Source organism: Nematolebias whitei, chromosome 11, assembly GCF_014905685.2.
Source record: "Nematolebias whitei isolate Nwh7 chromosome 11, NemWhi1, whole genome shotgun sequence".
Classification (NCBI taxonomy): domain Eukaryota; kingdom Metazoa; phylum Chordata; class Actinopteri; order Cyprinodontiformes; family Rivulidae; genus Nematolebias; species Nematolebias whitei.
The window spans coordinates 48,449,734-48,459,690 of NC_056508.1; the positions used below are offsets into that span (position 1 = coordinate 48,449,734).

At 45.6% G+C, this 9,957-nt stretch overlaps 1 protein-coding gene across 1 annotated transcript in view; it reads left to right on the forward strand.

Moving 5' to 3' along the window:
• LOC119417387 (chloride transport protein 6) overlaps positions 1-9,618 on the forward strand; it is a 10,251-nt gene extending 633 nt beyond the window's left edge. Inside the window, exons 2-13 of the mRNA XM_037684590.1 lie at positions 105-271; positions 350-461; positions 3,631-3,760; positions 4,572-4,725; positions 4,919-5,075; positions 6,311-6,417; positions 7,877-8,063; positions 8,301-8,461; positions 8,854-9,010; positions 9,081-9,188; positions 9,290-9,415; positions 9,538-9,618. Coding sequence (XP_037540518.1) covers positions 105-271; positions 350-461; positions 3,631-3,760; positions 4,572-4,725; positions 4,919-5,075; positions 6,311-6,417; positions 7,877-8,063; positions 8,301-8,461; positions 8,854-9,010; positions 9,081-9,188; positions 9,290-9,415; positions 9,538-9,618 — 1,647 coding nt within the window. The remainder of the gene's footprint in view (positions 1-104; positions 272-349; positions 462-3,630; positions 3,761-4,571; positions 4,726-4,918; positions 5,076-6,310; positions 6,418-7,876; positions 8,064-8,300; positions 8,462-8,853; positions 9,011-9,080; positions 9,189-9,289; positions 9,416-9,537) is intronic.
• The last annotated feature ends 339 nt before the right edge of the window (positions 9,619-9,957 follow it).

The following is a 9,957-nucleotide window of genomic DNA, read 5'->3' on the forward strand; positions in this document are numbered from 1 at the left end:
GCGAGGTCTTTGCTTGTCCGGGCCGTTCCTATAGATTGCTGTATAGTTGTCTGTTGACGGGCGTTTGACGGTGCTCGTCATAATCTGTCACTTTTGTTGGTCAGTGTCTAGACGGTGATAAGAACTGCCACCTGTGGACCGCAGTGGACCTGGCCTTCTTTGTCCTGATGGGTGTGGTTGGTGGCCTGCTGGGGGCGCTCTTCAACTGCATGAACAAGTGTCTGGCCAAGTATCGCATGAGACATGTTCACCCCAAGGCCAGGTTCTTCAGGTGACCCGGCACAGCCCGCCCCAGCTGACAAACACAAGCTTTATTTCTGATTTTAAACCTTTTTTTTTTCCATTTCAGAGTACTCGAGAGTCTGCTGGTTGCCATGGTGACAACAGTTGTGATATTTGCCGCTTCCATTTTGTTGGGCGAATGTCGGGACCTGACCTCCCCCACCACCCACAACACCACGGTGAGTTTTTCCCGTTACACAACGGAGTGCAGCTGCCTGTCTGGTTAAAGGACAGGAGTGAATAAGACGTGTGAGAACAAGTCATGGTCTTAATTCTTCATGAGGAAACGTAAATGTTTTCATGACTGACAGTAGGGATGGCATGATTATCAGTATGGAGGTATACAAGGAGATTTCTGTTAACTGACTCCAAAGCTTTCTCTGACTGCGAATGGAAAGCCAACAAGATGGAGACGGATTGGAGACCTGGTCCTACAGGTGAAGGATTTCAAGTGTCTCTCAGCGTGGCTACGTCCACTGAGGAGGACCTGTAGCTCAGACTGCTGTCAAACTGGGAAAAATCTGTCCTTCTTCACTCTTCAGGAAACTAAATCTCTCTAAAGCAACAGTTGAAAGTGTTTTCCAGTATGCGTCAGGACCATGGTCACTCACTGAATGGGTGTTTAACTCATCTACAAATGGCAAGAAAGTGTGACAAGGACCTCTACAGAGATCCCACCAGCGTCAGACGGCTCCATTCTGCTACAGAACCAAGAAGGAACATATCTGTCGGGTTTTATTCTAGGAACCAGCAAGTGGTCACAAAGGAAGATGACCAGGAACGTCCGACATCAACAGGATGATGGATGATCCAGGACTCTGTCCCTGAAATCGACCGAGGTGGATCGGAGTATATGGAGAGCAGTGTTTCCCCTCGGTCACTTGCCTTGCTAGGGTGCTCCTCTCTTCAGGGAGTTTTGTAAATGGGGGAGGTTTGGGAGAGAGACATGTCTGTGTTGCACGCTACTTTTGTGCCGGCAGTTGTTGAGAGAAGCGGAGCACTGTGTCATTAGTAGCTTTTTAGCCAGCGCTTCTGTATTTCGCACCGCTACGCCCAGCAGTTTTCGACCGGGGCGGGGGTGGGGTGCAGAGTTGTGGGTGAAGGACATTTCGGTAGTAGGCAGGGCGCTCGGTTCTGTTGACGGCGGGGCGCCCTCCTTGTATAATGGTAGGGGAAACCCTGGAGAGACATCTGTGGGGATCGAAGAAATTTGACTAACTTTTATAAAATGTGTGTCTCTTTTATATAATTAATAATGACAGTGCACGGAGTGGGAAACGTATATTTAGGAGTTGTTTCAGAGACGCCACATGAAGTTGGTGCGTTGATTTCTAATATTAACAGTCTTTTTGTCTATTCCATGTTCATACTTACAGGACCAACAATGTTTCTGCTACTAGACACAGTTTTAATCAAGCAATCAATATAACTTTATTGTCCAAAACATTTCATGACATGGAGATTTATCTTTGACATCTGGCTCGTACATGCAAAACAACACAATAAAAAATGCCATAAAACTTTAAAAAGCTTTGCTAACCCAATAAAAACCTATTCTAAAATACACGATACATTAAAAACATCTCAGCAGACAGCGGGTTGTCATGTGAGGCTGCGTTTAAATAGGACCTGCTCACGGCAGAGAGAACAAATGACTTTTTGTTCCATTGTTCTTCACCAGAGGAACCAGCAGTCTTCTGCCAGATGGTTCCAACCTGAATAATGGTTGCAGTGGATGAGTTGGGTCATTGTAAACCTGTATAGCCTTTTTTTCAGAACCTGACTGTACAGGTCTGTAGGTTGCATTTGCTGATGACCAATGATTTTACAGTCCAGTTTGACCACCTGGGACAACTTGTTCCTGTCTCTGGCTAGGACGTTCCCATACCATGAGACAATATTAAAGGAAACAACTACCAGTGACCTGTGCACCAACTGCAAAGTAATTTTGCTTGCATTAAAGCTCCTCAGCTTATATAGAAGGTGGAGACGCTGTCTGGCTTTTTGTAAGTACAGTCAGTGTTGGGGGTCAAAGGTCAACTTGTTAATTATTGTTCCGAGGTATTTAAATTCAGTCACCTGCTCTGCTTCCTGCACTTTTATAACTGAAGGTCTGAATACAGGTGTGGTGCTGGCTGCTCCCCATCTTTTGTCTCCAAATCCAGCTTTAAACTTCTCCACAGCAGTATCTCAGATCTGCCTGGTGTGTTCCTTGGTCTTCATGATGCTCTCTGCGCTTTGAACAGAACCCTGAGACTATCACAGAGCAGGTGCATTTATACGGAGACTTGATTACACACAGGTGGATTCTATTTATCATCATCAGTCATTTGGGACAACATTGGATCATTCATAGATCCTCACTGAACTTCTGGACTGAGTTTGCTGCTCTGAAAGTAAAGGGGCCCAATAATAGTGCACGCCCCACTTTTCAGTTTTTATTTGTTAAAAAAAGTTTGACACATCCAATATATTTCATTCCACTTCACGATTGTGTCTCACTTGTTGTTGATTCTTCACAAAAAATTTAAATTTTATATCTTTATGTTTGAAGCCTGAAATGTGGCAAAAGGTTGAAAAGTTCAAGGGGGACGAATACTTTCACAAGACACTGTATGTCGCAACTCATTTATGTATAAAGTGAATAAAAGTGGTGATAGCACACAGCCCTGTGGAACATCAGTGTTCTTTAAACCTAAAACTATTGCTTTAAGAAAATATGTGCACAGACCATGTGAAGGTACGGTCACTTTGTACCTTTGCAGCTTTGGTCACTTCTTACCCCCTTTTGTCCATTTTGTTCCTTGGCAGATGATTTTTGTACCAGAGTTAAAAATGTCTGGCTTATCACTGGAACATAGATGTGTTTTAATTGTATTTATTTTTACCAGAAGTTTCTAAAGTGGAACTGGTGCCTCGGCACACATGCATGGGTGGAAAAATCCAGCTGAAGGTACAAAACATCAAATAATGTAAATAACAGGGTGCTGTTCAGTGAAGGGAAGAATTGATCAAGAACATGCATGTTGGGCTGCCGTCAGGCCCAGGCCTCCCTTTCAAAAGAGATCTGTGATCTCAGTGGGATTTGCCTGGTTAGATAAAGGTTAATAAATAAAATAGAACCTGGAGGTAAAACTCCTGTTAATGCTCTTATGACAGCCTTTAGGTGCGTACCAGATCTTTACTTCACGTTGAGTCCTTTGTCTGGGCAACAACCAAAATAATTAGAACCCATATTTTATTAATATTAGAATAAATTGATCCAGATGAGGCCCACAGAATTGCAGCAGACTGAACATTTGATCCCCCCCCCCCCCCCCCATGTCTTTACTGTTCAATCATTTCCAGCTGGCCAACAGTGAGGAGATCAACTCAACCATTCGCCAGTTCTTCTGCTCCAACAAGACCTACAACGACATGGCCACTCTGTTCTTCAACCCCCAGGAGGCTGCCATCCACCAGCTCTTCCACCAGGACGGTGAGCAGACCTTAAACTGGCAACACTTCATTTAAAATGCATTTTTAAAAGCGATCCACGCGCACCGAGCGATCCACGCGCACCGAGCGATCCACGCGCACCGAGCGATCCACGCGCACCGAGCGATCCACATCCTAAAGAAAGCATCCTAACATTTTTAAGAAGCTTGGTGTACTGCACGTGATTTTAACTATTTTGTCACGTAACTCGTGTTCTTCCTTTAGAACTTGGTGCAGCCAAAGTGAAACAGGAAGTGACATCAAAGGGGAACTCTTTAAAAACAGGAATGTCCCGGTCTCCGTTGATTTAAACGATCTTATCTGAACTCTTCTTCGTCTTTCGCTGATGGCGACTCAAAATAATCAGAAGACATCACTCACATCACTTCCTGTTCCAGAGCATGAGAGTATCTCAACAACTGTTCGTCTCAGCAGCATGAGATTTGTTTTTCAGTACGTTGTTAATGTTCTCTTTACAAAAACGCATCCATTTCATGTCACGGGCACCGTTCGGTACAGCATGGGATGTTTTTGTGCAGCTGCTTTTATCAGAAACACTTAAAATCAAATGCAAATTCTAGTTTTCTTATTATCTCTTGTAAAATAACCTCCATTGACCAAAGGCTCTTACAAACTATTATAAACTGATATGATCAGATATAAATTTGTGTTATTCTACATTACAGTCGAGTTAACAGCATCCCGTAGTTCACTGATACGTACAGAAGGTTCCTGAGGCCTCAGTTTGTCGAGCGTTTGACGACTCGAGCTTCAGACGAGGGGGATGACCCTTCTCCGGTTCCTCCCCACAGGGACCTTCAGTCCGGTGACCCTGTCGGTGTTCTTCCTGCTCTACTTCCTGTTGGCCTGCTGGACCTATGGCGTGTCCGTCCCCAGTGGGCTCTTCGTCCCGTCGCTTCTCTGCGGGGCGGCGTTCGGACGTCTCGTCGCAAACATCCTCAAAGTGTGAGGAAGAACTTTTCTTTTTGAAGCTTTTGTTGTCTCTGGGTACTCATGACACCAAGAGACCAGTATCTAAACGAGCTGAAATTTTTATTTAGTTTATTTAACATGTCCTAATTAAAACTTGTTCCAAACTTGGTCTAACGTTGTGTTCAGTGATTTCCTTTGTTTTGGTCTGATGTTTCTCCTCTGACAGGAAACTGGGGATGGACATTTACTCCGGGACCTTCGCTCTGATCGGCGCTGCCGCTTTCCTCGGGGGAGTGGTCCGGATGACCATCAGCCTCACCGTCATCCTCATCGAGTCCACCAATGAAATCACGTACGGGCTGCCCATCATGATCACGCTGATGGTACGCTGCCTCGTTTGGTCTCACGGTTCTCCAACAAACGGCTCTTAAAACATTTTTAACGTCCGTCGACTGGGCGACGCATCGTGGTGTGGTCTGTCCGTCTGTACGCTTTCTCTGGTCCCGCCCATAACTTCTGATCCACTCAAGATCATTTCTTGAGACTCCATGCCCATTTATACCACCCCAACACGGAGTGTCGTGAACTTTTCATCACGCCAGCTCCAAGGTCACAAATCAAGGTCAACAATTATACAAGGTCTTTGCTTGTCTGGACCGTAGTTCTGTTCCGCTCAAGATTAATTTAATGAAATTTGATACAAATTTATACCAACAGTAGATGATGTCTCGCATATACTTATCGCTCCAGCTTCAAGGTCACAAATCAAGGTCAAAGGTAAAACTAGGTCTTTGCTCGTCCCACACAACTTCTAAACCGCTCAAGATAATTTAATGAAACTTGATACATCTATGAATCATCACCAGGACGAGAGTTTCTTACACGTTTCATCACCACAGCTTCAAGGTCAAGGTCACAAATCAAGGGCAAAGAGAAAGCAAGGTATTTGCTTGTCCGAGCCATTGCTATAGATTCCTGTATTGATGTCTCATATCCTATCAGTTTATGATGCTGGATTTTATCCTTTGAAACAAATTATGCTAATATGATGTACTGCTGATTGTCCATGCTGCTGATTGCCCATGCTGCTGATTTCTCAACCCTAAGCTGCTGTATTCATACCCATCTGCTCACAACAGACTCATGTTCAGGCTGCTGTTTAATACACCGTATTATATTACATTATTATTTAGTGTATATTTTAGATCCTTATTTACTGTTTCTTTTTATACTTTATATTTTTGCTAATATAGGAAGTAACTGGGACTCTGTGTACACAATTTCCACCTCATGTACCACAAATGATGCAAATGACAATAAAGAACCTTGAACCTTGAAATATGCTGAAAATATGTCAGAACTCAGTACTCAGTACCGGTAGTTTTATCGTTATGGGTTTTCTATGTAGGAAAATAATGTTTTTGGTACAAAGGACTGATAATTGTATAAATGTTCAGTCTCCTGCAGAGAATTTAGCTGCATGAACGAAGCGTCTCGTTCAGTTTGAAGCTTTGAACTCCGCTCTCAAAATGTCTTCAGCCTCAGAGGAAAAGAGCAGCCCTTTTGTTTTTGAAACTTTCATTTCTTATTTTTGGATTTCTTTCTGTTTTATTGTCAGGTTGCGAAGTGGACCGGAGACTTCTTCAATAAGGGCATCTATGACATCCACATCCAGCTGAAAGGGGTCCCCCTGCTGGACTGGGAGACTGAGGTTGAAATGGACAAGTAAGATTTGTTTTTAAAGAAAAAAGCATCTGTTTAACTCCTGCATGAAGTTATGGGGCGACACGGTGGCTCAGTGGGTTGAGCTTTTGCCTCTCGGAGAGAAGTTTGCTGGATCGAATTCCGGCCGGGGCGCCTGTGTGAGTGGAGATCCTGATGCACACTTAATAATCCATGTAGAAAAATCTAAAGTCAGGTCCTGTGGACGGATTCTTGTGGAAACGTTTTGTCTTTTATCCAAAGGACTTCTTCAGTCTGAGGAGCTGCAACAAACTCAGTCTGATGAGCAGCACCTTCTCATGGTGGATCAACCAGTAGCCACTAGCTGTTCACATGATAAAGGCTGATGGTCCTTATCATGTGGACTACTCAAAAAAAACTAACCCAAATAGAAAGTAGACTTTTAAACCAGGTAGAAACCAGAAGAACCAGTCAGTATCTGGTGTGACCACCATGTGGTTTCTGACCGTTTGTGCAGAAACTCTTTGGTTTCGTTGCAGCAGCTGTCTGGGTGGCTGGTCTCAGACTTGGAGGTGAAGGTGCTGGGTGTGGAGGTCCTGGGCTGGTGTGGTTACACGTGGTCTGCGGTTGTGAGGCCGGTTGGATGTTCTGCGAAATTGTTTGAAATTCCTTTGAAGATCTGATGGTAGAGAAATTAATACTCAACTCTCAGAAGCAGCTCTGGTGGACATTACTGCTCCCTCAGAACCTGCAACCTCTGTGGCCTTTTATTGTGGTCAGCCTAAGGCCCACCTGTGAGGTGGACGGATTGTCTCAGTGAAGGACACGTTCTATATTTTTGTATATGGTGACAGCCATCTTGTGTTTTGGCGTGGCTGCCCAATTCTCAATAAGAACCTTTCTTAGGCCTAGATGCAGCCACACACCAAAATGGATAACGACTCGTAGCTTAGTTTTCTAATTATCCAGCTCACGACAGACGAAGGGACAGAATGTCCAATTCCCCTCTTCACTCCTCGACAGGGAATAAAAAGGTCAAACGTCGTCTTCGCCGTGGACAGACGGTCCACGTGTTTTATAACAGGAAGTGCTGCAGAGAGCTGCTGATCATTTTCCATTAAGGTTTTATTCAGAGCAGGACTCAAGATTTCTGAACTGAACTGACAATAACAGTTTGTGGCGACAGGTTTTCTGAGCTCCTCGGGGAAATACATTTCTCTAAAGGCTTTTCTTCTGCAGGTTTCAGCTTTCAGAAGGATCTCGCGCTGTGACGGTAAAGGCATCGTGTCCGATGTGAGCCCAGAGCTGGCTGCACAGATCGGCTTCATTTCTGTTGATTGACTGAAGTAACTTCTTGGTTTAAAACCAAAGCCGTCCTTAATCTGTGATTTTGTTTCATTTTGGATCCTTCAACAGTTGGACGGAGACTTGGTCCACCGGTGAGTTCCTCACGCAGTCCTGCTCAGGTGGCGTGAATCTTTCTGTTTCGTCTTTCCCCCAGGCTGACAGCCAGCGACATCATGGAGCCCAACCTGACCTACGTGTACCCCCACACCCGAGTTCAGTCCTTGGTCAGCATCCTCCGAACCACCGTGTACCACGCCTTTCCCGTGGTCACAGAGAACCGGCAGAATGAGCGAGACTTCATGAAGGGCAACATCCTGATCAGCAACAACATCCACTTCAAAGTACGTCGTTTTCCTTCTTTACTCCGACGGAGGGAGCAGCTCGACCGCCCTTTGTCTGAGATTTCTCATCCTGCTCTTTATCTTCTGGTTCGATTCGAACAGAATCAAGTTGGTCTTTCCTGCAGGGTTCAGGGTCATCGTGCTCTTACACATCACTTCTCACAGATTTGTCTTTTTTTATTGTGAGCAAACCTTTGAAAAACGCTCCAAGTCAACAGAACGCTGTCGTTCTTGTAGCGGTCCAACATCGTGTCCCGTGCGGGGGAGCAGCGGCGGCGGTGCCAGTCGATGAAGTCGTACCCGTCCAGCGAGCTGAGGAACGTTTGTGATGAGCAGGTCGCCGCCGTGGAGCCGGCGGAGGAGGGCGAGGACCTGCTCCAGCAGATGTTGGAGAGAAGGTAGGACAGGCGCACCGGGACGATGTAAAGTCCTGCTGTGTTGCTCTTTTCAAACGTAGTCTTTGTTGGAAGATGTACCAGCGATCATGGCACGTGGTTCCTGATCCAGCTGCAGGTTCTAATTTGTCTGGGTTTTCCCAAAGCTGCTGCAGGAGCAGGAAATCAAACGTTGTGAGACGTGGGCTGCTAAAGTGCATCAGCATCCTTAATGAAGGCAGGCACCCCACCCTGTCAACAAAACTGAGCATAGAGTATTCAGTATGTCTCAGGGATCCCGCCTGTCAAGCAAAATGAATTATAGAATAAACTTCATGTTGACGAGGCGCCAGCTCCCGTCCATCGGTTCCACCGTCAGTTTCTGTAATCCTCGTTTTGGTGCTGTTTACATCTAGGCATGCTCCATACCCAAACCTGTACCCGGATCAGTCTCCCAGTGAGGAGTGGACCATGGAGGAGCGGTTCAGACCACTTACCTTCCACGGCCTCATCCTCCGCTCCCAGCTGGTCAACTTGCTCATCAGAGGGGTCTGCTACTCCGAGAACCAGTCGGTCAGTTGCACTCTTGTGCGTTCGGATGCTGTTTTTCTGCCGTTTCATGACGATCTTCTCCCTGGAATAGAGTGCCACTCAGCCCCGGTTGTCGTATGCAGAAATGACAGAAGATTACCCACGTTACCCAGACATCCATGAAGTGGACCTCACCCTGCTCAACCCCCTCATGATAGTGGTACGATCCATTTTCCGGCACACTCTGACGATCTTCTGAGAGTTCAGACAGGAAGTTCCAGATTTTCTTAGATTTTGATTAATCGATTGATGTGTTCCCAGGATGTCACCCCCTACATGAACACAAGTCCCTACACGGTTTCACCCAACACCCGGATCTCCCAGGTCTTCAACCTGTTCCGGACTATGGGTCTCCGACACCTACCGGTGGTCAATGCTGTCGGCGAGGTAAATTCTCCAGTCATACCTATTTTATTGGAACTTTTGAAGCTTTCTAATTTAATAAAAATCGACTAGAAACCGTTTCAGTCCACGACACGGTGACATTTTGTCTCTTGTGTTTCTTTCAGATCGTTGGAATAATCACGAGGCATAATTTAACCCACGAGCTCCTGGCGGCCAAACTGCGACAGCATTGCATCACCATCTGAGCAGATTTGGACTTCCAGTGTCCGCGCGGTTCTGCCGGGTCTTTCAGCTTTTGATTTGGTTCATCACTGCACGCAGTGGGTTATTCCTGACCCCACGCTGAACACATCAAGGCTTCATTAGGTGCTTGTGGACCAGGACCACCTTCAACGTTCCTCAAACTATTGAACTGGTTGTAGTTAGTAGATCTGCTTTTAGAGTCTTAGTTTTAAAGTCGTAGTTTAAATCTGTTCGCATGAGAAGCCCCTGTCAGGTGTTTGGGTTAAACAACGTAAGAGGTCCAGATAGTGGACCACTACCTGTACGACGTACAGTGATTGGTTAGAGAGCAGCACCAGAAC